Raw genomic sequence first — 25,858 nt, 5'->3', positions numbered from 1 at the left:
AGCAGTAAAATCCTCTCTCGACGAACAAAACTAACACTCTACAAGACTCTCATCATGCCCGTCCTAACATATGACGCAGAAGCGTGGACGATGATAACATCCGATGAAGCGACGCTTGGAGTGTTTGAGAGAAAGATTCTGCGTAAGATTTTTGGACCTTTGCACGTTGGCAACGGCGAATATCGCAGGCTATGGAACGATGAACTGTATGAGCTTTTCGACGACATAGACATAGCACAGCGAATAAAGATCCAGCGGCTACGGGTCATAAGGGCTGGAGGGTGGAGAAGCTTGACGAAGAAATGTTCCAAATCATGCAGCGCCCAGGAAACCTGTATACTGGTGGAACGAGGAGATCAGCACTCTAAAAAGCGAATGCAAAAAAGCAAGGCGCCTTTTCCAAAGGAGATACGGGCTGGCAGAACACTAAAGGCTTCGAGAGAATTATAAAAAGAAGCCGAAAGAACTAAAGAAAGCCATTAAAAGTAGCAACGCAGCCAGCTTTTAAGGACTGTGCCAGAGTGTGGACGAAAACCCGTGGGGTGGTGGCTACAGACTCATTATAGCTAAGGTCAAAGGAGGTAGAGGACAGGCACCAACTTGCCCCATTCTTTTAGAAAATATTGTACAGACACTCTTTCCGAAGCAAGACATGCAACCACGGCAGACCCAGTTCCAGGCAGCAGAAAACAGTTTAACAATCACTGAGGCAGAGGTGATTTTGGCAACGGAAAGTTTCGGCAATACTAAGGAACCAGGACCTGACGGCATCCCGAACAAAGCGCTGAAGATCGCTATCAGGCGCAACGCAAAGCCTTTACACTTCACCAAGTGTATAAATGAAGGCATATGTCCGAAAGTATGGAACAAGCAACAACTATTCCTACTTCAGAAACCAAATGAGCCAGCGGGTGGCCCAAGTTTTTATCGGCCACTTATTATGGGTAAAATCTTTTCGAAATCTGCACGTGCCTGGATCAGCATCTGAAGAAAGTGCCGGCTGAACTATCCGAACATCAGTTTGGTTTCCGAAAAGGAGGAAGCAGGAACGTATTTACAAATTGTCAAAAATTGTATAAGAAGTATCAAATGTCAAACTTGCAGTGTTGCCACTGATGCTTATGCTACAAGTCATGTCGCATTTACGAACACAGCCCGTTTGTTTGCATTTTTGAAGGCGTATAATACTTAAATGGAAATTTTGCTGAATCTAACACTAGACGAAATTTGTGAGCAAAGAAAAGATAGATTTTCTTTAAATTTAAGAAAAAAAAGGCTATTGAAGTCAAAGAGAAAAATGTTTAGGTACAAATGTTTGTCTTTAAAAATAAAAATACCTGAAAACAAATCGTTTATTAAAACAATAAAGTCGTTTCCCCGAGGACATTTTCTACTCCCATTTCCGAATGAATTGGGCCACTTTTAAAGTAAGGTTTTATAAGTTTTATGAAAATTAATATTTTATAGTTTCACTTTAATTAGGCTTTGGAAAAGGCTTTGACTCCACACTGGGTAACTGCAAGGCTTGGCCGTGATGGTCATTCGTTAGAGAACTGTCTGTACATGACATTATGGAAGCTATGCAATAGCAGGGTGTTATATCAGGGCATTACTGAGATTTTCACTAAAAATTTAAAAATAATAATTTATACAATTATTATTAACATAATTTAACTTAATTTCAATACGAAAATTAAAATAAAACCGTTTTGCACTTACTTTTCATCAGACATCGTAGTTAAATGCAGTAAACAATTTTTTGATAGAAATTATGAGTGACAACTGATAGAATTGTTGTCTTTTTGAACGCTTGATTATTGCAGTGCTGCCATATTGGCATTTGTCACTTTGGATGTCAAAAACGTCTTCAACTCGGCATACTGGGCCCCTAGTACGGGTTATAAACAGTTATCTGTCGGAAAGAGTACTTCTACACGATACAGATGAGATATGCAGTGACAGGCGGAGTACCGCAGGATCTGTACTGGACCCGATCCTATGGAATGTGCTATATGATGGGGTACTGCAACTCCCAATGACGAGAGAAGTGCAAATAATAGGATACGCAGACGATATTGCGTTGACCATAGTAGCCAAAACAATCCCTCAGATTCAGAGCATCTGCAGCGAAGCAGCAACAAAGGTCAAACAATGGCTTACGGCGGTCAAACTCCAATTAGAAGGACAAAAACAGAAGCAGTTCTCATTACGAGTAGAAAAAAGTTAGAAAGGACCACACTAAACATTGATGGGTTTAACTTCACAACACAAGCAGCACTCAGATATTTGGGTTTAATGATCGATGCTCGACTAAGCTTCAAGGGGCACATTAAAAAAGCATGCGGAAAAGCAGTCATGGTGACGGCGGCACTGTCAAGAATTATGGCCAACATTGGTGGTCACACTTAGAGTAGAAGAGCGCTCCTGGCTAAAGTTACCCAGTCTACACTCATGTGGCTCTGAACTCTGTAGAGCCTACGACGAAGCTAAACGCCTAAACAGGCGACTAATGGCGGAAGAGCGTAAGGAAGAAAGACGGGGGAGCATAATTGAGTGACAAAATCGGTGGGACCTAGCAACAATAGGGACGTGGACGCATAAACTTATCAGAAGCGTGCAGGCTTGGGTTGAAAAAGAACGTGGTGACACATATTACTACCTGACACAGGACATGGCTGCTATAGAGAGTATCTACAAAGACCCCCCCACGAGGACGCATCAGACTGTTCGTTCTGCGGCAACGGTAGTGAGAACGTGGAACATATCTTCTTCTCCTACCCGAGATACGGATCTGAAACAATGTTCATTGAAGAAATCACAGAAGAAAGAATAACCCCGGGCAACATTGAAAATCACATGCAGCAATCGAACTAGGTATGGACCAAAATGAGAGAATGGTCCGCAAATGCGTTACGGGAACTGCGGAAAAAGGAATGGGAACGCAGCAAACAAAGAAGACAAAGAAGTAACGGTAGACGGAGACAGAAATATAAATGAAGAGCCATACTGGCTAGCTTGGCCCTGCGATGCAATGCTTAAACGGCGGTACCGCAGGGCAAACTAAAGCTACAGATTTCGGAGTTAGGTTTTAGTACGTAGGTGTACTGTTTCGCAAGTCCAGTTTAGTAGAAATACTGACTGTGCGTGGTCCCAAATGAGGTGCACCTTTAGTGATCAGTATGAATCGTGCATGTCACGGGGAATAAAATCGCAAACAAACTGCATTTGGAGGCTTTACATTAATTTGTGCTTTTATAATTTAACATACGGCATCAGGTTTGTTTAGTTTAAATCTCATAAATTACAATATTACCATGCCATTCACTGAATTTTCATAAACATTTCATTTCTCATCATTTTGTATTGTAAAAAACAATGTTGTTGGTCTAGTGTCACCACCTTTAAGGAATACGCTTGGAGCGCTACTATATACGTAAACTAACAAACAGATATTAATTATGTTATTAATATTATAAATGGCTACTATATTTGTGCACTGCGACCTGAAAAGATATATTGTGTAGTATTTTTGTTCTAGTTTCATTCGAATTTTTTTTTTAATTTTGAGTATTGCTTTGTAATGTGTCTACGCAAATGAACTGGATATTTCCAGGAACTCAGTAAGAGACTAATATTTACTTTAAAAAAGGTTTTCTTTTAAAACACGAAAGTACATCGGACAATATAAATCTAATGATGATAATGAAAGGAATTGAATCTTTTTCATTTTCACGAATTTTAGCACGCAGACGAGTGATAATGAAACCAAAAAAACAAAGGGTTAAATCTCTTAAAAACGCAGGCTAGTGACTTCGAAAAACCTTAAGATTTTTGGTTTTTACAAATGATTAGGTAATTAGTGCATCTGTAATTTGCCGCCAACAAATTCCCACTCTGGGCTTCGTCTTAAATTTTTACCACTGCTGGGAATGTCGCTTAAATGACAGCCTTCGGCCGGATCCTTCTGGTAACATAGAACCAACTGTCGTGGGAACGCTGTTGCTTCGATGAGCTCCTTGACATTGTCAGTAATGCGCCATTTTCAAACAGAAATATATTGCACATTTTTTTATTTATTTTTTATTAATTTCTAAAAAATATATGTATGCAATAAAAGTTTTATTTCTTCTGCTATATGGCGCACATATGTATGTATGGATTTACAGGTATTTTCTTTGTAAATCGATCGAATAAAACAGTTGTAATTCAAATACGACAATCACAGTTTTGAAAGAGGATTTTTTTTAAATAAAATTTTAATATCAAACTCTTTTAGGCTTACTAACTATTGTATAGTTTATGCCACTATAATTTTGATGAGTCGGTGAAATTTTGGCGTCCTGAAACGTTTGCTGCCCGACTGGCGGATCGAAATATTTTGAGCCGACAATATTACAATTAAGTGCAAGTGAAGATGGGCATGGCGATGTTGTGTTAGAAGTTCGACTAACTCCAGAGTTGACTACTTCGTTTTTCTTGGAAAACTGCACTTCAGGATTTCCTATAAATTCATAATCGCCAAGTGAGGGGGAATTGCAGCGCTTACGAGTAGGCGATATGACAGACACAAGGGTGTTATAACCACTCGAGTTTTTATTATTTGGCGACATAAAATCGAGGCGATCATACGTATCATCAATGCTTCTTGAATTGGTACAAGCCGTTCCCCCTCCACCTCCTTCTCCAATGTCAATATCTATCACTCTTGAAACTTTTGATGGCAAAAATGTTTCTTTTAAAGAACGTTGGCATACGGTGACAGGACGTTGCCAACTCGGTTCAATAAAGACATCATCGCTGTGGTTAGCCAAAATACGTTCAGTGTGTTTTACATCATCTATTCCAAGTGTCTTCCAAGCATCAGTAACAGCTTCTATGCTTTCGTAATCTCGTTCAGTGTTTGATGTTGACTTATTGTCTTTAGGCAGTTGTAGACTTTGTTTACGCACACACTCTGGAGAATTGGGCTTAATAACTAGGGTTGATCCAACAGTTTTGTTGGGATCGCTCGATGTTGTGATTGAAACTGCATCATAGTTTGGATATTTGCATAATTTTTCAGAATTTGATTGAAAGTTTAGATTTGTGCCATGTGGTACTGATTTATTAGAATTTGTGGACGATACAAATGGCGGCTGTATTTTACGAGGGGGTTTGTTCGGGATCTGTTTTATAATTGGGGGTAGTTGGGTAGATATCGAATTGGAATTAGAATTTGCGAAAAAACTGTTAAGAGAATCACTTGATGCAGTGAATTCTCGATAAGAAACTCCACTATGGGAATTATTTTCGATGCTTGTGCACTGTTGATTGTTGGGTGCCAAGGGGCTTCGAGATCCTGCCTCCATATTTGCAGCAATGTTCCAATGGTTTTCATTAATGTCATTATTGAGACTGTCACAGTTTATTAGCTTTTTCATAGACTTCATTTTTGCGGCCATGCATCGGAATATTTCTTGGGGGTTGGTATGGTCCAGTGTGAATATGCCTTCACCAGTGCAACATTTCCTGCCTGCCTCAAATGTAAATTTTCCATCACGATAACCATATTTACGAATAAATCGGTACGGCCACCTTGCTCTTATTTCGTTAAGGTCTTCCGTGCACTTCAATTGAAGTTCAGTTGCAGTTAAGTGGAGAATGTACGATTTCGATTCAAGGTTGCAACGTATTGATGTATCGGAAGGAATAAGAGTAATAATAAATAAACCATCCCCAAAAGAGCTACAATATAAATCATTATCTTCTTCTATTGCTGCTTGTGGAGTATGGAGGCTGTTTTTGTTGCGAAAGGCAACCATTTGTAATGCATTCGTCCATTCTTTTAAATCCTCCTCTGACAGGGTATTTAATGTCAGAGATTCAGTTTTCTTTATAACTTGTATTAGATTTGCGGGGGCAGGTTCTTGAGTTATCTTTACACAATTTTCAAGTGTTACTATTTTCGGATTCTTGTCCTCTTTCGATTCGCAAATTTCGAGACGTTCAATACCATGTCGACTTGAATTGAAAAGTAGGCAATATCTGTGGCAGTTTTTCTGTTAACGGAAAGAACGAACAAAACAATTAATAAATTTGTAAAATTGGTATACGTGTAAAGCAAAATAATATTTAATTTTATTTATTTATTCATGTCTAAGAATTTTATTCCTACCGACAAATTAGACTACGATAGACTAGTATACTAGACAGGGCTAGTTTACTGGGGCAGCAGCCCTTGGTCGGGAAAAACCCGAGTCATTCCGGTAACGTAGAACCGGCTACCATGGGAATAGCATACCCGCTGGAAGGATCAGGGGCATACGTCTCAATTTCCCAGCTGAAGCAGCTGTTCTGGCGAACGAGCGTGATCAACCTACGTCAGGCCGATCCAGTGGAACCTCGGATAAAGGATATCAATTCCGAGATGCGGCAACCTGTAACTCTACACAAGCGGAACAAATGGGAAGAGTATTTGAAGTCAAGTAACTTCACCTCTGGTGTGAGCAAGCTCTGGTCCACCGTAAGGTCCCTGTCGAACCCGACGAAGCACAATGACAAGGTTGGTGTCACCTTCAACGGTCATGCTTCGTCGTAGTCCAATATGTTTGGTACGTCGGGGTCAATTCTGGATAAGTAGGAGTTTAACCTGCTACAGTATCCAGAACGTAATTGTGTTAGTGTTACGCGTGTCTCACGGGTTACGTGTGTACTCAGTTTCGTGGCAAATTTTGCTTGTTAACAAAAGAGTGGAGAGCTAAGGAAAATCTCATTGCAGTGACTGCATTACATAAGCGTGGTAAAAGGGGAAGGAATTTACGAATTGTTAAACAAAATTTACATTTTAAGTACTTCCCAAACGTCTGAAGTGACGGACAAAAAAAGAAGTGGTCGTCCTTACGTAGTTCGAACCAGTGCAGCTATAAAAGCCGTTCGAGAAAGAATTCGCAGAAATTCCCTTAGAAAGCAGAAAATCATGTCCAGGGAAATTAATGTCAAGACCAATTAGAGATGACGTTCATATGAAGCCTTCCGTCGTTCAACTTGTCATCTTTTGATAACGCGCTTGAAGAAAATTAGACTCGACAGACACAAGTAGCTTCATCGGTGGTGCGCGGTCAACGGCCATGAAAATATTTTCACAGTTGAGAAAATTTTCACTGCTAAAGTTTTTAATAAACAAAGCGACAAAATCTTCGCTAAAACTTTTAAAGACGCAAACACTGTTGTTCCAAGGGTTCATTGTGGTCCCCACCATCCAGCCTTCGTAATGGTTTGGCCCTATAAAGTCAGTGAAGTGATAAGCGTGCAACGAAAGATGAATAAAAACGAAAACTTTAATCGAAATACTTTTTCTCGTAATACGTGTTTTTTTAATATAAGCATGAATATTAATATGTAATGTAAAGATAATAAATACTCCCAGTTTTTTGTAAAACATTATTGAAAAACTCCTTGTCTGGAGGAGCTGCCTCCCTTGAAACCCTAAACTTAAAAGCCGCCCAAGCCCAAAAGTGCCAGAAGCAACTTTCATTGGCATATTTCCGGTAAAGATTGCTTGACATAAAGGGCTTAATGAATTCAAATGATCGACTCAATATGGACTTTGATATACATTCTGTCACAAACATTTTGGGAATTGTTCATTTAAAAAGCGCGTGTTTTAAATTTTTGTGTTTAAATTTTTTTTGCTGGAATGTTGGTACAACGGCCCTTTGTTTTGTCGTAGACTTTGAGCGTGATCTGTCAATTATCTTATTTTTGGCATTTAATTGTATCAATTAACCGCAGGTGTGCTCTGCGATATTCACGTGTTACACGTATATCTAATTTTGCTGGAATGTTAGTACAACTGTCCTCTGTTTTGTGGCTGACTTTGAGCGTGATCTGTTAATTAGCTTGTTTTTGTCATTTAATTATATCAGTTGAGTCAGTGAATTCGGACCCAACGTTTATCCAGCGAATCATAACACGTGCTGAGACGTGGGTATATGGGTTTGACATGCAAATCAGTCAATAGGCGGCTGAATGCGTCTACCCACATGAGCTGAAACCCAAAAAACCACGTCAAAGTCGGTCAAAAATGAAAGTCATGCTACTCGTTTTCTTTGGTTATCATGGTGTTGCCCACTAGCAATTCGTTTCAAATAGTTCTATGGTAAATAAAAAATATTTTTTGGAAGTTATGCGATGTTTGAGAAAGAATGTAAGTAGAAAATGGCCCAATTTGTGGAAAGAAAACTCATGGATCTTGTACCATGATAACGCACCGTCTCACAAGGCTCATATTGTAAACACTGATTTGACCAAAAACACGACAAATATCATCGAACAACCACTGTATTCACCGGATTTAGCCCTCCCATCCGAATTTTTCCTTTTTCCAAAACTTAATTTGCCGCGGACGCCGCTTTGAGTCGATAGAGGCCATTAAGGAGAATTCGCTGAGGGAGCTGAAGGTCTCTTAAATCGCGTTTAAAAGGTATTTTGATGACTGGACTAATCGTTGGCATATGTGTATTGTTTCGAATGGAGTATATTTTGAGGCGACAAAAAAAATTTTGATGATTAAACAATTATTTACATTCGTGAGAGGGTTCCACTCAATACCCCTCTCATGCTTCCCTATACAAGAGAAGAAATGTCCCTAAGATGGGAGTTTGTGCAGAGTAACGATCCTAAGCATTCATCAATATTAGTACACATTATTATTATATTAGTAAACATTAAAAAAGTATCATATGATAAGTGCAGCGACATAAGTAAGAAAAGGCCCATTGCTCCACTAAGTGAGTGGAGCCGTTATGACTAGTGCTAATGCTGTGAATGTTCCGTCGACAGCTTACTGCCTTACGCACTGTGACTGTAACATCTCCCAGCACTATTTTTGCTCGTGTTGGCCAACTATCGAAAATAAAAGGAACAAAAACCAAAAGATCCGTACCTTTATATGTATATACTGTAATTATACCCATCCTTAGACTCTAAAAACTGTATACCAAAGCTATGAGACCTATTTGTTAATTCTAAAATTCTTATACTCTTAGAAAGTAGTTTAGGAGGAACCGTTTATAAAAAAAACAGTATTTATAAAATTTGGTTTTGAGCCGGTAAACTTTTCGAACCTTTGCCTTCATATGATTCCCGATGTTAGCTTTTGAAATTATTACATACACAGTAGACTATTTTTGTTGTGCTCCTTTGTATTAAATGTGCTAACAAGTGAAATTGATGGTACTGATAGGAAACTGTGAGGAATTTGCACACCTTAAGCCAACTAAAAAATTTAGTTTGAAATCGAACTGCAACTTACTCTTAAGTCATATTCAGACTCATATATCCATTTATAAATGTCTAGCTGATAAGAAAATAATTATGTTTGCATTCTGGGTTATTTCACGAATGTATAAATTTCCCAATATATTAGGTTTCAGGATTTTTGCAACTATTTCCGAAGTGCATTCTATAATTCGTATAAAACACAACTAACCTTTTTCGATATTCGGTTTAAAGAAAAGCTAGATTGCATTGGCACATTAAGGTATCCAGCTAATACAGGAACTTCGAAGTCCATTTTATGTTGCATATCTCGGGAAAATACTCCAAATGTTATGGCATCTAAGAATAATTTTTACTGAATCTCACTCCTTCGTTGATTCATCTTCTTATTTATGATATTCTTATTTATAGAAACACTGAAGTAAACTAAATGTATTGTTCGAGATGATAAATATGAATCTATCGATCATCACGATTGGTTGGACTTAAGTCTGTTCACAGAGCATTCGATATTCCTATTTTTTAAATTGTAGCGCAACATGTTGTTCCACCATTATTGCGCAGTCTATAAACAATAGGCCTCTTATATTCGCCATTTCCCCGCTCGCTATCTCTATGCTCAAATAATTTGACGAACAATTTTGAAAAGCAACAACAGCTCATTAGACTTGTTAACGCATTTACTTATCGCGGATAGATGACACTCTCTCTAGATTTCAGAAGTAGTTAGCGGCAGGTGAAAATTGAGGGAGCCGGAATTGGAAGATCTAGTCGAAAAATTTAACAGCACTCTGAAGGATCACCTGGTAAAAGTACATATGGAGTTGCCGCACCGATAATTGACGAAGGTATTCATTGGGAAACATTGATGAAATAGACCGTCTCGTGAGGCAACATATCCAGCTAATGGGTAATAAGAAGAATAATCAATTTGACAGGGGTTACCGTATACAGCAAAGCAAAACAGGAGAGGGGAAAGGGGTCTCAAAGTTGTTTAAGAATATTGTTACGTTTTCCTCCAAATAAAACCTCTATCTCTAGAGAGATGGATCATTGGACTGCCAAAGAAAAGTCAGAAACTAACGGCAACACAACTTAATTCCTATATTTAATCCTAATTCTCAATCACTCTACTTTACGTTCACACGCTCAACTTAAGACTGACTACTTTATGCGCATGCACCTCTGCTTATATGTACATATGTACTTAAAAACTACTCCAATTTTTGGCTCATACTTTCTGATACTTCTCCTCATCATATTGGTCTCCATGAGGCTTAAGTGGCGGTTGGCCCCAATATCATGGGGACCAACTCAACACGAACTAGCCATCCATCCACTTTACGGCGTAGTTGGTAGCCATCCATTCACCATGCGAAGATCATCGTACTGACGAAACCCCTGTCATCCCATATTCTAAACCCCTGAAATCCCATTATTTCCTGCCCTTGTCTAGGGACCGGCCGTATTTCAACGGCGCCTTCCTAACACCGGGCCGCTTTAGGGAGTAACTGTGGCCTTGCTATGGCATGGGGCGATGCCGTCGGGGACTGTTTGAATTCAAATGTATTTGAACGTCAAAATGTATAAAATGTTTGTATGACGAACGAAAAGTTAACTGAGAGATTCGCTCAATTCTTCGTTCCAAATTTTCACTATAAACAATATTATATTTTATCAAGCAAATCAATGAATTAGGAAAAAAAGTTTTAAAATGAATTTAATAAATGTGTTGAATATATATCAGATCAAGATATATATAACTGTCAAGTATATATATATATATATAGTATACTTTTTTCTTGGCTATAATAATTACCCGTAGTCTAAACACGGTATAACTATGTTAAGGAATGCAACAAAACATCATTATTTAGTTCATTTTTAGTTTAGCATACAAACATTGTATACATTTGTATTAATAATATATTTAATTTATCGGCAAGATTTACCGGATTTGTTTGGTAAATATGGTTGAAATATATTACGATGTGTAAAGAGAAGGTGAAGTTTACCCCTAAGTGGATTTGGAGATTGGGAAAAGCAAAATTATTGAAGTCTTTTTTGTTAATAACTTTTGAACGAAGAAAAAATTGGTTCGTTCCAATATGCATCGAATGACTTTTTATAAATAAAGTAAAGTGTATAATTAGCAAAGCCTTAAATCAAATGTTTACTCAATAAATAGTGTTTATAACTGAATAGGCAATACTGCTGTTTCCGTGGCGCCGGAATTCAATGGCGGACTCTTATAGAACTCGACAAAAGAAAACGAAATGAAGGAGTAAAATTTTTTGATATCGCTTAGTTTTTGAGATATTACAATAAATAAAAAAAAAAAAAAATTATAATAATAATTTGTTCTTCAGTTTCCATAGAATTCGGCGAGATAAGACAAAATATAAAAGTAAAATTTTTTACTTTTCGCGTGGGCCGCCTTCGGCCGCGCTTAAAAAAAATAACCCTCATCAGTCCAACTTCGGCTACGCAATCCACAGTATTTTTGCGTAGAACTCCTTTTCGAGTGGGCAGCCGTCGGCCGCGCTTAAAAAAAATAACCCTCATCAGTCCAACTCCGGCTACGCAATCCACTGTATTTTTGCGTAGAACTCACACGCGCTTCACAAAAATAACCCTCATCAGTCCAACTCTGGTTATGCCACCCACTGTGTTTTTGCATAGAACACCTTTCCACGTTGAAACTATTGAACCAAAAATTAAAACATCATATGCGTGTGTGTAGTAAGAAGGCACAATAACCCCCATCCCCATCATCAACACTGAGCTGAAATACTTCATTTTGGTTCACATTTTTATTTTCATTTGCAGGCATCCGGCAACACTGACTGTTGCCAATTAGTTCCTATTCTCGTTTAAAATTGGAAAGTGATGATATGGGTAAATGCAGTATCGATCAAACAATTTAAAGTTTATGCTCGTTGGTGACATTCCACATTAAAAAAATTCCTTTGGTGCTTTTTGTTTGTTCCATTCAGTTGGGAGTTACAGGGTGCTACCAATGGAAGTTTACAAAGAAAATTCGGTACATTTAAAACAATACTAAAAATAAAATGTAAAGAACTCAATGTTATTGTTGTTGTGTAGCCATCGATCGTCGTCGTCTATCTCATTTAAGGGGGAAGTCTACTGTCACAAGGGAAAAAACAGGCTTATTTTCCGGATTTTATTTCTAACAAAATATACATAAAATCTATTTAAACTCTTATCTTTATTATATATTTAAGTTTTTGAAAAAAAAATTTTAAGTGCTGTGGCACTTCTGCAAGCGCAGGTCCGCTTTTCTTAGGTGCCTAAACGGTGTACATGAAATCTTACGTTTCGGTGATCTAAAACAAAAAAACAAAATATTGTTATCATATACATAGTATTGACTCTCGTCTGACGTAGGATTATGTCGATAAAAAATTTTGGCGTTGAAAAAAAAATTCTTGAAATTTTTTTCTTTTTTTTTGCCTAAAATTGATGTTACTATTGTTTATAACAATTTAACAAATAACGATATCAAAAAAATCCTATGTCAGACGAGAGACACTATTACAGAGAATATATAATTAAATTTTTAAGCTGATTCATTTATCAGAACTCGAGATATCGTGTACACCGTATACAAAAACTTAGTTTCGAGAAAAATGCGTTTAAAGTTTCAGTTTTCAGCGTTTAAAGCTTTGGAGCGCTTCGGGAAAAGGTCGAAATTTCAACGAAGAAAAATTTAGCCAGCTGTAACACATATTTTATTTTTTTTATTTTTTTATTTTATTTTATTTATTTATTTATTGTCTTTGAATGGATACATTCTTACAGACTATATTAAGCTAATGTACAATAGTTTATTAGTTACTAAGAAAAGAACGATTTAAGATGATTGACTAAGATGCCATACGGCCATGTAAAATCAGCACCAGAAGAATTGAAAAACATATTTAAATCTGAACATGCCCTAGGAATCGGAGCATTCATCCCATAGTTGGTTCTCGAGAAGCCAATTTTAAAGGTTTCGTACTGTCGGAGCCTCATATTGGGTATATTAAATTGAATTTTACTTAAGAGGGAAGGACAATCAATAGATCCAGAAATAATACGAATAATAAATGAGCACGATAGAATAGACCGTCTGCTATCAAGTGGCTTTAAGTCAATTAGTAAACATCGAGAGCGGTACGATGGTACAGGTTCAGAAAAGTTTAAAGATCGGAGCGCAAAACGAAGAAAGACTTTCTGCACTCTCTCAATCCGATTAGACAGACCTATTTGGTACGGTCTCCAAATAATAGCGGCATACTCTAATCTTGATCTAACAAAAGCACAATACAATGTTTTGAGAGTGTGTGGGTTGGTAAATGCAGAACAATTTCGGCGAACGAATGCTAGCATCGCATATGATCGTCTTATGACGTGGTTAACATGGCTGGTGAAATTCAGCTTAGAGTCGAAAATAACGCCTAAGTCTTTAATTTCCTCAACGGATTGCAAAGGTAAGCCAGCAATATTATACGAAGTATGCAAAGTGTTGTTTGATTTAGCATATTTTACGTGAAAGCATTTGCTAATATTTAGTGACAGATGGTTTAAATAGCACCAGTTCCGGACATTGTGCAAGTCGGTTTGCAACTTTTCAGAGTCCCTAACACTGTTAATCACCGCAAATATTTTAAGATCATCAGCATACAACAAGTGTTCTGCAAATGAAAAGCAAGAACCAATATCGTTAATAAAGAGTATAAAGAGGAGGGGTCCTAGAATACTTCCCTGTGGGACACCGGAGGATGCAATAAATGCACGGGATGTCGTATTATCGACGGCTACAACGCAGTGTCTGTTGGACAAATATGATTTGATCCAAGACAAAAAAGTGGAGTGTATACCCAATGATGCAAGCTTCGACAAGAGTATTCGGTGCGATACTTTGTCAAACGCTTTAGAGAAGTCTGTATAAATTGCATCAACTTGAGATCTGTTCTGGAAGGCTGAAATGCAGTAATCATTGAAAATAGACAAGTTAGTGACAGTGGAGCGACTTGCAACGAAACCATGTTGGTTGGTAGATATTAGGCCTTTGACAGCAAAATATAACTTATCATTTACTGTTATCTCAAAAAGTTTTGAGACAGGCGAAAGCTTCGAAATCGGTCTGTAATTGCTAACATCGTTTTTATTTCCACTCTTAAATATAGGCGTAATGGAAGTAAATTTCCAGTCATCAACAAAGATACCAGAGGACAACGATTTATTGAATATAATTGTAAGAGGCTCAGCGAGACACAAGCAATTCTTCAGCAAAATGCCCGAAAGGCCATCCGAGTCAGTTTTCGTTGTAGACTTAAGCTTCGTAATACCCTTGACGACATCAGTAACAGATAGGTACAAAGTCCCAAAATTTAGAGGTGAAAAACTATTAGAGGGCAAACTAGAATCGGAGTCTAGGTCGGGTTCAAAATTAGAGCAAAAAAAGTCAGCAAATAAATTGGCAGATTCTATGGCAGAATTTGCATATTTACCATTATAAAAAACATTGTTTGGCACCATTGAGCAAGACTTTTTTGATTTGATGAATTGCCAAAAGGCCTTCGAATCCGAAATAATATTGTTTTCGAAATTCAAGATGTAATTTCTATATAAGAACTTGTTCAAACAGTTAAACTCTTTTAAATGGCATTGAAATTTTGAGAAGTGCATTGGGTCTCCAGACCTTTTATACAGTTTAGAGAATTTGTTTTTTAGATTCTTTAGGTGCCTAAGCCGTTTGGTATGCCAAGGTGACTTATATACTTTCTTATGATAAATAGGAATGTGCTTCAAACAGAGCTCAGAAACCTTAGTCTTAAAAAAATGAAAACAAGAGGTAACATCATTGTCGTGGAAGGCATTACCCCAGTCAATACTTAATAAAATTTCGTTAAAAATTGAGAAGTCGCATAAGTTGTAGTTAAATTTGATGTTAGGCTCATCGGATACCTCAGAAAACTCATAAAATTCCAACTCAAGAGAAAGAGGAACATGATGTTTATCAGTTAAAGATATGGGAGCAATGCCTTCAGACAATGTGTAGTTGATGTTATTTGAAATGAACACTAGATCTAGGATTCTATTAAGGCTATTATAAAAACCATTGATTTGTGATAAATCAATGCTTAAAAAGCTATCAACGACATGAATTTCGGCTGAAGAATTTACATTAGAAGCCATAAAAGCAGCCGAGTTTCTAAGTGGGGACCAATTCAGGCGACATAAATTAAAATCACCGAGGACACAAAGATGACTGTCACCAGCTATGCTTGATGCTAATGACACAACATTGTCAGAATGTGCAAAGTATAAATGATTCGGACTATTCGGCGGAATGTAGGATGCACACACATAAACTGTTCCAGATGAGCCATAAACACGTACACAAAGCTGATCGATGAGTGTGTCAGAGTTGGTAAGTGTAACCAATGATGCCCGAAATTTTCTCCGAACAGCAATGAGAACACCACCTCCTCTGGAACATCCAGATTTGACAGGGTCACGGTCTTTACGGAAAACATCGTACAAATTGAGGTCAAAAATTTCACAGTCGAAGAAATTTTCATTCAGCCAAGATTCAACGAATACAAAAATATCAAAATCTAAGAAAGAACTTTTCATATATACCGTGGAGCATTTAGTCCGAAGTCCAGATATATTTTGAAAATACAATTTTAATAACTTATTGTACCTTATTTAAGAGGGTTCAAAGTATTTTTTAAGCTAATAAAAAAAAAATCGATTTTTTGAAAAATTCACAGTAGACTTCCCCCTTAACAAGAGGCCCAGGAAACGTGCTGTTTCGAGAGGCTAGGTCCCAAGGGAGAGGGGGTGTTAGTGGAATGGGTTTAAGAGGGCATGTGAAAAGGTGGTTAGTATCGTGCGGTGTACATTTACATGTCGGACATATTTATTTATTTATTTATTTATTATTATTAAAGTCAACATACAACCATAGGTTATTTTTACAATGATTGACCTTAAGAATAGTTTACATAAGCGGATTAACAGTAAAATCGAAACTAAAATTAGAATTAAAATTACAGATAGTAGTAAAGAAGTATAAGTTGGAGAAAGTATTAAAAGGAAAGTAAGGTAAAAAATAGTAGTAGCAGGAGTAGGGATTAATGGGAAGAGATTTAAAGTACATTCAGCAATTTTCGGCAAGATAGCGAAGCAATTTATTTTTGAAACACGAGCTTTCTTTTATACGTTTGATTTTGTAAGGTAAGGTATTCCAGAGACGGACAGAGAACACAAAGTATTGACGTTCAGTCACCAAACAACTGTATTTCATCGGGACTAAGTTTAACGAACGGCAGGACTTTAAAGGCATAAGTCGATCTTTGAGGTATCTGGGTTTCTGAGTGTTTATGATCTTGTGGAGTAAAACTAAACATTTAAACCTAAGCAAGTCGTTAAAGGATACGGAAGCAATTTTTTTCGCGAATACTGAAATATGGTCATAACGTTTTTTACAGTACACGTATCTAGCAATGTTGTTATACAAAACATTAAGCTTACTACGACACACACTATCACAAGGAGTATATAACTCGCAACCATACAGTAACGTTGGTAACAAATACGTTTTAGCTAGTAGCAGTCGAGTGTTTACTGGTGTAAAATATTGAGTTGTCCATAAAATTCGGAGCATACCATAAACTTTGCCTATGACAGTAAAAATGTGGTTGCTCCATGTCAAAGTTCTATTAAATGTAACCCCTAGATTTTTAACATTGTCCACATATTTAATCGCAGCGCCATTTAGTTTGACTTGTGTATAGCCATCGAGCTTGATATATTTTTTGTAAATAACGATGCATTGGGACTTATCAGGATTAAGAATTAACCCATTTTCAGAAGCCCACTTGCTTGTGAGGCTCAAGTCAGAATTCATATTACTTATGCAAATGTCAATGCAGCTAATGGGACAACTAACATATAATTGAACGTCATCAGCATATACATGGACATCACTATATTTAATCACATCGAACAAATCGTTAATGTACAAGACAAATAAAAGAGGGCCAAGGATAGAGCCTTGAGGTATACCTCTGGTTACAGGGAGAAAGTTTGACATGGTATTATCACTACATACGGTTTGTAATCGGTCACTAAGATACGTTTCTATAAGAGTCAAGGCCGACGTTGAAAAGCTAAATAAGTTTTTAAGCTTCAGAATTAAGAGCTTATGGTCTACGGAGTCAAATGCCTTTGAATGGTCAAGTAGAGTTAGAAAGGTCACATGCTTTTTGTCAATGTTGAGCCTTATGTCATCAGACACTTTTAGGAGTGCTGTGGTGCAGCTCCTACTACATCTAAACCCCGACTGCAATGTGTTCACCAAGGCGTTGCTATTCAAAAACGTGTTTATTTGGCGATGCATAATACGCTCAAGAACTTTGGATAAGAACGGCAGTATTGCAATCGGGCGGTAGTCTCCATTCGCTTTCTTAATAGGTATGATTTTGGCTTTCTTCCAAGAGTTGGGAAAGATTGACGTGGTTAAGACGGTATTCAGAGCATAGGTAAGCTATTTTAAGATCTTTGGTAACAGGCATTTTATAAATTTTGGATGAATTCCATCCAGACCGGCCGCATTCGACTTGACACTAAGTATGGACTGTACTACCTCACAATCATCGACACATTCAAAACAAAAACTGGACATCACAACGTTAAGATTAGAATTGTAATTGTCATAACATATATTATTAACAGAGCCGGGCAAGCACACAAAATTCTCATTTAGTACATTTACATTAACATCACATAAATCTAGCATAGGTTGATTTTTGTTCCCAATCCCGATCGCACGAATTTTGTTCCACGTCTGCTTCGAACCCACTGCAGTACTAAACTGCTGCTCATAGTATTTTAGTTTACTCAGTCTAATTGATTTGTTAACATCTCGTCTGCAAGCCTTAAAGATGTTATAAGTTTCCGAGGTTCTGAAGCTCTTCCATTTGCGATACGCTTTGTTGCGTTTGCAAATCAAGTGTTTAATGTGGTTGCTGAACCATGGCCGGTTTTTATCAATTACTGGTTTGTGTATAAGTGGTACGAAGCGGTGAAAGAGCGAGCTAATGTTTTCTTCAATGAAGCTAATTTGCTCATTACTAGATATTAAGTTATGAATACATTCCCAGTCAATTTCCTCCACAGCCCCTTCAAGAAGCTCATAATCTATGTATAGAAAATCACGGTATGAATAGTATTTAGTGTCATGGGTCAGTTGGAAGTTAAATGTCATGAAAATAAGATCGTGCTTGGAAAAGCCTGGCACAGAAAGCTGGTCAAATAGGAGAATTTTAGCGGTATCGTTGACAAAAAATATATCTAGCAAAGAGCTGCTAGTTTGCGTGAAATGTGTAGGCATAGAGCCGTTAACGGGGAACAAACCCAAGCTCCGCATGGCTAACACGAACTCATTTTCACATAGCAGGTCGCTGTTAAAATCTCCTGCTACAACGATATTATTATAATTAAGAGACAAATTTTCGATGAAATCAACAAATGATGCGTAGGCGATGTATTTGTTAGGTCTATATACACAGCCAATGAGGAGTTTGTCATACTTAGTTTTAATTTCAAGGAAAATATATTCTATTAGGTTCGTATTTTCCGAGATGCACTTGAGGGAGCAAGACAGACTATTTTTAACAAACACTGCAACACCGCCACCACGCTTGGCTCTATCTAAACGGAAAGTTTTATAGCCATTAACACAAAACGAATCGTCATTATGCCACGTAGAGAACCATGTTTCAGATACACACACAACATCTACATCAGATGACTCAAAGATATATCGAAATTCATCAATTTTAGATGGCAAACTCTGAGCGTTGAGATGACATATTTTCAGTCCAGACTTTAGCCTACTTAGTACGCGAATCATATTAAAAGTGGTATCTCTGCCCGTGTGAAACTGTTTATCCTTACCTATCATTGGCGGGGGAAGTAAAGAAGAGAACATTGCATATAAGACCCTTTGAAACCCGAATATTACCGAATATGACAGGAAGTATAGTTAAAACAGGAGTTAAGAGAAAGTTTAAGTAGCGGAAATAGAGAATATGAGAGGAAGAGATAAATAAAAGGAGAAGGACACAATTTATTTTTATTGAACTAAGTAATAAGATGTTATTATAAGAACTGCACAGTTGCTTTGGTTGCTAATAGCTAATATTCTTTCGCCTTATTTCAACTTTGTTGAGGTATACCGGGCATCTCTTGCTCTGAGTTGGATGATTTACGTCTACGCCAAGATGTAACTTCTCATTAGCTCGTATGCAGTTTATACATTTCTGAATACTAGCTTTATTACAATCCTTTGATCTGTGTTGCTCGAGGCACTTATAACATGCTTCTTTGTTTTTGCATTCGACAGCTTTATGGTTAAACCCCTGACATTTAAATCATCTCAAGATTTCTACGCCATCAAATACCTTACAGCGCTCCCATCCAATATTAACTTTTTCGCAGTTTAAAACATAGGGAAAAGTCTCGGGATCAATTTCCAAAATAGCGTTGTAAAGAAGTCTACTCTCCTTTCTAACTTCATACATTTTTACTAATTTGATTTCACTATTTTCTAGAACTTTGTTTTGCTTCTTTAGATTCTCTACTAATGACTTTTCATCATGCTTATACCCCATTAGTGATACCATAAATCTTGGTCTTACTGATTTCGGTATTTGAATATCGTAGCTTTCACCAATGTTTTCTTCAATCGTTTTTTTAATTTTTTCCCTTTCGTTTGCATTTTCAGCTCCAATCACTATAACTCCGTTTCTTCTGGATTCAATATTTGAGATTTTGAAGTTTCCTGGATCAACTTTTGCAGTCAAGTCTAATTTTGTTTTTTCACTTTTTTGCTTCGATTTCGGTTTAATCACTAATGGTGCATCTTTCTTTAAGTCTGGCATCACTGTTTTGAGAGCAATGTTGTTTTTTAACACTGCTGCATACGGTACTTGGCCGTTATCATTTGCTATGTTTGCCTTTTTCGTTTCTTTGATTTCGTTGTATATCTTCGAATTTTCCTCTCTCGTTTTCTGCAGTTCTTTGCATATTTTGCCACTTTGTTCATTGAAGCTTGCAGTTATTTCGCGAATTTTGTGCATTTCACGCACACCTCGCTCGCATACTTCTTGCGCTTTTTGCATACCACTTATTCTTTCGCTGAACTTTTTCTCTATAACCTCAAGTAAGCTTTTTATTTCTTTTTCGTGAGTTTTGAGTGCACTTTCAAATTCATACTTGTAATCAAGCAACCGGGAACCGTTCTTCTCGACTACATTATGAACCTCCTTAATTGCGAGGTCAACGTTGCTTACACCACACATTCGTCACACATGTAGCGAAGTTTGGGAAATTCGTCTAATTTTCCTAAAGTATATTGGTCTATTCCCGAGCATTTAGATTGCGAATGATATGTTTTGCCACATACACCCGCACACCTTATTCGTCTCTCCACGTATCTGTAGTTTGCACCTTTTGCAATCCATGGATTGCGTATATTGCCTGGATACAGTTAATATTTAAAACTTTTATTTTAACTCTTCCTTATGGAAAATGGGAGAGAAAAGGGCAGAAAACTTCAAAAATCCACTTCACCACTGATATAGAGTCACTGTCTCAATAGGAACATCAAATGTGTCCTGATTTGAATATTTGAAAACAATTTTTGAAGAGCGGTCCAAAACACGTCCGTTACGCTTGAACTTTGAACAGCGTATTGAGTATCTCGGGGTCGATTTTGGATAAGTAGGAGTTTAACCTGAGTTTGTCCAGACCGTAATTGAGCCAAAGTTGTGCGGGTATCACGGGGAGTTATTTTAGATTCTTTATGAGGTTTGCACTTCGACATCATGGTCTTTTGTGCCCTATACTCATCACAGTACCTCATCCAGGCCCAGTTCTTTTATTCAATTCAGGATGGAGCTGGGTTGGATTAAGCGTATATATCTTTCTTTTCGCTGCAGTTGGCCAAGATGTCTCAACCTTCTCCGCGCTATAGCACTACAATTAAGGAGAAGATGCATTGAAGTCTCCTGCGATTGGTCCCACAAACGGCAGGAGTCAGTAGATCATATCCCGATCATGTGCAGATGACTACTCAGTCAGTAAAAATGCCCGTGAGCATTCTCAGTTTATACTTGGGGAGGGTTATGAGTTTTTAAACCTAAGTATTTCGCCTGGCGCAGCTCCATAGTAGGGTGACAGAAAACCTGCCTTAGCCCTAGCTCTTCACTCGTAAGCTTCTCCTTGACAGTGTATTGTCCCATAGCAAGGAAGAACTCGCGTCCTGTTAAAGGCGAGGCCGCAGCCTCTCTCGGTATTGCGTCCGCTTCGTCCCCAGTTATACCCTTGTGCTAGACTCAGTTTCTTCATACACTCAAGGACCAGTGAGGACTTAATCTCACAGGAGACTGACTGCCGTTCAGAATGGCAATTCGCTCACTCCGGAAATTTCTGTCTCAATTATTATAAAAAACGTAAATAATATATTTGATTTATTTGGAAATTTTCCAGTAAACAGAACAACTTAATTTCACAATTGCTGGTAACTGTAATTTTTCGACAGTTTTGGGAATGTCGAAATCCTTGAAAGCGGACTTTTTCTTAGAGTGTGCGCTCTGATTTCGTTACTGTTAGTTTGGGGTGTATGTCCACAATTGACGAACTTTAAGTAATTTGGAAATATTAATTGCAGACATTTTCAGTTCTCTTGTCTTGGTCAAATTTGAATTAATTTTGAAAGTTTTCCCAGTACCACTTTTACTAAGAAAAGACTGGTTTTCATTATATATATTTTTTTTTAATATTTTAAATACTGTCGACGTTTTTTTTTTTTGAAATTTCCGCATACTCGTATTGGTCACACCTTTGAAATATGTTCACCATGTTTTTGTTGTAGCGGCATAAACACCCTTCATACATGTACGACCATGATAATAATATATATGACTGCTGCTCGTTGTCTGTGACTCGATGAGTTTGGTCTATTCTTTATTTTAACTATTTTTTGAACAACGTAAATTTATTCGATAAGTATATACTTTGAGGTGCATATATTGAAAAATTGGTAAAAAAAAGTTTGTTGGGCCAATCGATGTGTATTGGCCAGTATTAATAATCATTTTGTTATTAACAAGAAACACTTTTATAATGTTGCTCTTCATCATCACTAAATACACATACATATGTATATTCACTAGGTTAGGTTAAGTTAGGTTTGGCAGCCGCATCGCACATAGAGACAACGATGCCACTTAGATCACGAAATGGGTCCGTTGTGAAGCCGCGGGGGCTGAGCTACATTTCCCTCTCCATATTAAACCATCCTGAGCTTTTGACAAAGCGTAAAAGGTTGTTGATACCTAAAATGTATAGATTATCTATATTCGTTAAAAAGTAGGATTTTAAAAATCGGTTCCTGCTTCTGGCTAGAGCTGGGCATGTGCAAAAAAGGTGTTGAATTGTTTCCAACTCCTCCTCATTTCTGCAGCTAAGACAGAAATCATGCGTGTAAACGCCTAATCTCTTTGCATGATTTCCTATGAGACAATGTCCTGTGAGGGCCCCCACTATGGTGCTGATTTGAAGTTTATTCAGTTTTATAATGCTCTTGGACAAACGTAAATTTAGCCTTGGCCATGTTTGCCTAGCAATTTCACAGGTGTTAGCGCTAATCCATCTTTGATTTGCAGAATTGATTAGTGCGTCCTTAATGAGAAGCTTACAAGTTGCGAGAGGCATCTCCATAAAATTACTTATGTCTGGCAAACAGGTACCTTCTCTTGCAAGTTGGTCGGCCCTACAGTTCCCTGGTATATCTCTGTGGCCTGGAACCCAGCACAAGATTATACGATATTGTTTGGCCATCTCATTTAGAGATTGGCGACAACGTAAGACACTCCTTGATGTTGTTTGGAATGCATCCAGGGCTCGTAGGGCAGCTTGGCTGTCTGATAGAATGCAGATATCCGTTGATGATATTCTGTTTATCTTTAGCCATTTTAAGGCTTCATGAATAGCGTTTATTTCCGCTTGAAAAACCCTACAGTGATCCGGTAGTTTAAAGGATTCACTAATAGAAAGCTTTTCGCAAAATAACCCTGATCCTACACCGGTATCCATTTTAGACCCGTCCGTGTAGATCTTAACGGGTGTGTTGGGTGTTGGATCTTCTTCAAACCATTCCAGTCTAGAAGGGATTTTCACTAGGAAATTCCTTTCGAAGCAGAGAATGGGAGGATGATAATCGCAGTCACTGGGTATATCCGTGTAGGAGTCTAAGATGGTCGAATGTCCCTGTGTGACAGTCTTCCATTGTGAGCTCGCTTTGAGCCTTACAGCGGAGCAGGCCGCTAAGTATTATTAAGTATATTCACTAAGCTTCACTTTTCTATACGCACCACAAAGTAAATATTACCTTTTTATATATAGGAACTAAAATATTTCTTATGATTCTTATCGTATACTTTCAGTTTTTATTTGGAGTATACTAGATGGATTGTTGGATAAGACAGACTCTATTATCGGAAAATCTAGATGCAACATCCGATTGTTTCAAAATACTAAGCTGGCTAAATATAGAATATTCTGGTATATTAACGTATAAACAAATTGAAACGATTTTAGTATGCGCAGCGTTCGTTGAAAGTTGCTTTGAAATTGCGGGAGATGATTTAGTAAAAAGCATAATAGATAAATATACGCATGACAGACTGTATTTTAAAGAGCATTACACAAAACTTAATGCTATGGGAGTTACGCTTCATTCAGCAGCCAGAATTTTAGCCACTGCTGAGGGCTATAAGCATGTTTATGCTGTAGAAAACATTTTGAAACTATTGAAGAATGACGTTAGTCTCTTATATAATAATAAGACATGCACAAAGAATTTAAATGCAAATTCTTCCCAGTTCAAAATGAATTTGTTAGTACAAAGGATATTTCAATTACCACCGGAAAATATTGATATTGCGATCGAAAGGTTGCTTTTAAATTGTGATTTTTCTCTAATTGGATATATATTTTTAGAGCCTCCAAGAAGTTTATATGTTAGCAAATATAAGATATTGGAACATAAAATTTGTAAAAGAATCTCTGATGGAAATCTAGATCCATCTTTCATTAGATCAATGTTCGTGACTGTTTCAAATTCATCGAAAGGAGCTATGTTTTTTAAGTCTTGTCTTGAAAATAAAGCTTTCGGAAATAGCTTAGTAACATTCTTCATATCCTACTTCCAGATTTTTGAAAAAGAAAACGTGCATTTAAATAGCCACAATAGTTTATCTGAAATTCTTTGTTTAGTGCACTGTGTGCTGTCTTCGAAATCTCCCGCTCGCATAAAATTGTACACAACAATATGTAAAAACGAAACTATTGCTCGTCTCATAAATAAAAAAGTTTTTATTTATAACTAAAATAATTACGCTATAGAGTATTGTGTTTTACAAATTTTAAGTAATACTTGCTTTCTTTCTTCCTCTTTAAGCATCCTTATGCACAGGCGATCATGTAGTTTTAATTTAGTAACCCCCTAACTGCCCTATTTTGTCATCATACCTATCTGACTTTTCAAGCCTAATGAAAACTCGTCGCCATAGCAAGTAGTAATAAATTGTATGTTCATTATTTTGCTGTTTATTCATAAATAAATATATTATAATACAAAAATCTAATCTTTTGTATTTCGAATTATTTGGTCGGTAGCCCGTTTCTGCTAAAATCGACAAAATGCTGTACAATAAGAGAATTGGTAGTCATTGCAGAGAACGAAAATTCGCGCAGGAACGAATGAGCAGGTTAAATGTCAAATGCTAACAAAACGCGGGTAAGAATATTTATTATTTCACCACGGCCTTGGAAAAGTTAACAAAAGATTGTGAACATAGCGTAGCGTAGTCAATAGAATTAAATATAGCGTTTGCATTGAAATGCTAAATGCCATGATTTGGTGTTAGGCAAAATAACATAACAGCAGACTTGTACATTTTTCTTTCATGCTTATTTGCGGTCGGTCAAAAATTAAAAAGCACAACAAAAACAAATTCATTGAAAAGTTCGAGCTCATATTTCTACGAGCAAAGTATTTTTATTCATAAAACGAGCCTCCCATATCCCAATTTTCTGTACCATTCGAAAATAGTCAATATTGGAATATTTCGCGTTGAATTATTTGCCAATATTTGGTAAATCTTGAATTTTCGCAGGTTACGTATATTCGAATCTTGATTTTTTTGTGGCGATATGTTGGTACTCATGCCTCTCATTCATGCCTACGAGTTCGGCCATTTTGAATGTTCAGTTAATTGTTGACAGCTGCTTTGCTTGCAGGTGTTTCGGCTCGTCTTCGATTTTTACCTATTCAAAAAGATGGATCAAAGAACCTGTATTAAATTTTGTGTGAAAAACGAAATTAAGTGCGCGGATGTATTCCGAATGTTGACTGTATCATACAGCGAAAAAATTGATGAAGTGAAGAAAATGGTATTGGCCAATCGTCGAATCTCCGTTAGAGAAGTTGCTGAGGACCTAGACATATCGATTG

General features: G+C 37.2%; 2 protein-coding genes across 5 annotated transcripts; one reads left to right on the top strand and one right to left on the bottom strand.

Annotated features, from left to right (window-relative positions):
* Positions 1–4,053: 4,053 nt before the first annotated feature.
* On the bottom strand, positions 4,054–9,715 carry LOC128858596 (uncharacterized). The gene is made up of 2 exons (XM_054094999.1): positions 9,470–9,715; positions 4,054–6,038 (listed from the first exon to the last, which is right to left on the bottom strand). The coding sequence occupies exons 1-2, from the start codon at positions 9,563–9,565 to the stop codon at positions 4,263–4,265; spliced, it is 1,872 nt and encodes a 623-aa protein (XP_053950974.1). The 5' UTR covers positions 9,566–9,715; the 3' UTR covers positions 4,054–4,262.
* A 1,399-nt stretch (positions 9,716–11,114) lies between these two features.
* Positions 11,115–24,989, top strand: LOC128858595 (uncharacterized). 4 transcript variants are annotated; one of them, XM_054094994.1, is made up of 2 exons: positions 11,115–11,222; positions 23,787–24,989. In XM_054094994.1, the coding sequence occupies exon 2, from the start codon at positions 23,808–23,810 to the stop codon at positions 24,729–24,731; it is 924 nt and encodes a 307-aa protein (XP_053950969.1). In that variant the 5' UTR covers positions 11,115–11,222; positions 23,787–23,807; the 3' UTR covers positions 24,732–24,989. The 4 variants fall into 4 exon arrangements, with proteins under 4 accessions (XP_053950969.1, XP_053950970.1, XP_053950973.1 ...); XM_054094995.1 differs by having other exon boundaries at positions 11,122–11,262; XM_054094998.1 differs by lacking the exon at positions 11,115–11,222 and adding an exon at positions 12,215–12,301.
* The last annotated feature ends 869 nt before the right edge of the window (positions 24,990–25,858 follow it).

Source organism: Anastrepha ludens, chromosome 3 (genome assembly GCF_028408465.1).
Source record: "Anastrepha ludens isolate Willacy chromosome 3, idAnaLude1.1, whole genome shotgun sequence".
Lineage (NCBI taxonomy): Eukaryota > Metazoa > Arthropoda > Insecta > Diptera > Tephritidae > Anastrepha > Anastrepha ludens.
The sequence above is the reverse complement of the archived record's forward strand: the minus strand, read 5'-3'. Positions and strand labels throughout refer to the sequence as shown.

Excerpts from the sequence above, each read along its gene's own strand:
- LOC128858595 (XM_054094994.1), top strand. The coding sequence starts at position 23,808 with ATGGATTGTTGGATAAGACAGACTCTATTATCGGAAAATCTAGATGCA.
- LOC128858596 (XM_054094999.1), bottom strand. The coding sequence starts at position 9,565 with ATGCAACATAAAATGGACTTCGAAGTTCCTGTATTAGCTGGATACCTT. Across the intron at positions 6,039-9,469 it reads TAAACCGAATATCGAAAAAG|AAAAACTGCCACAGATATTG; the intron begins GTTAGTTGTGTT and ends TTCCGTTAACAG.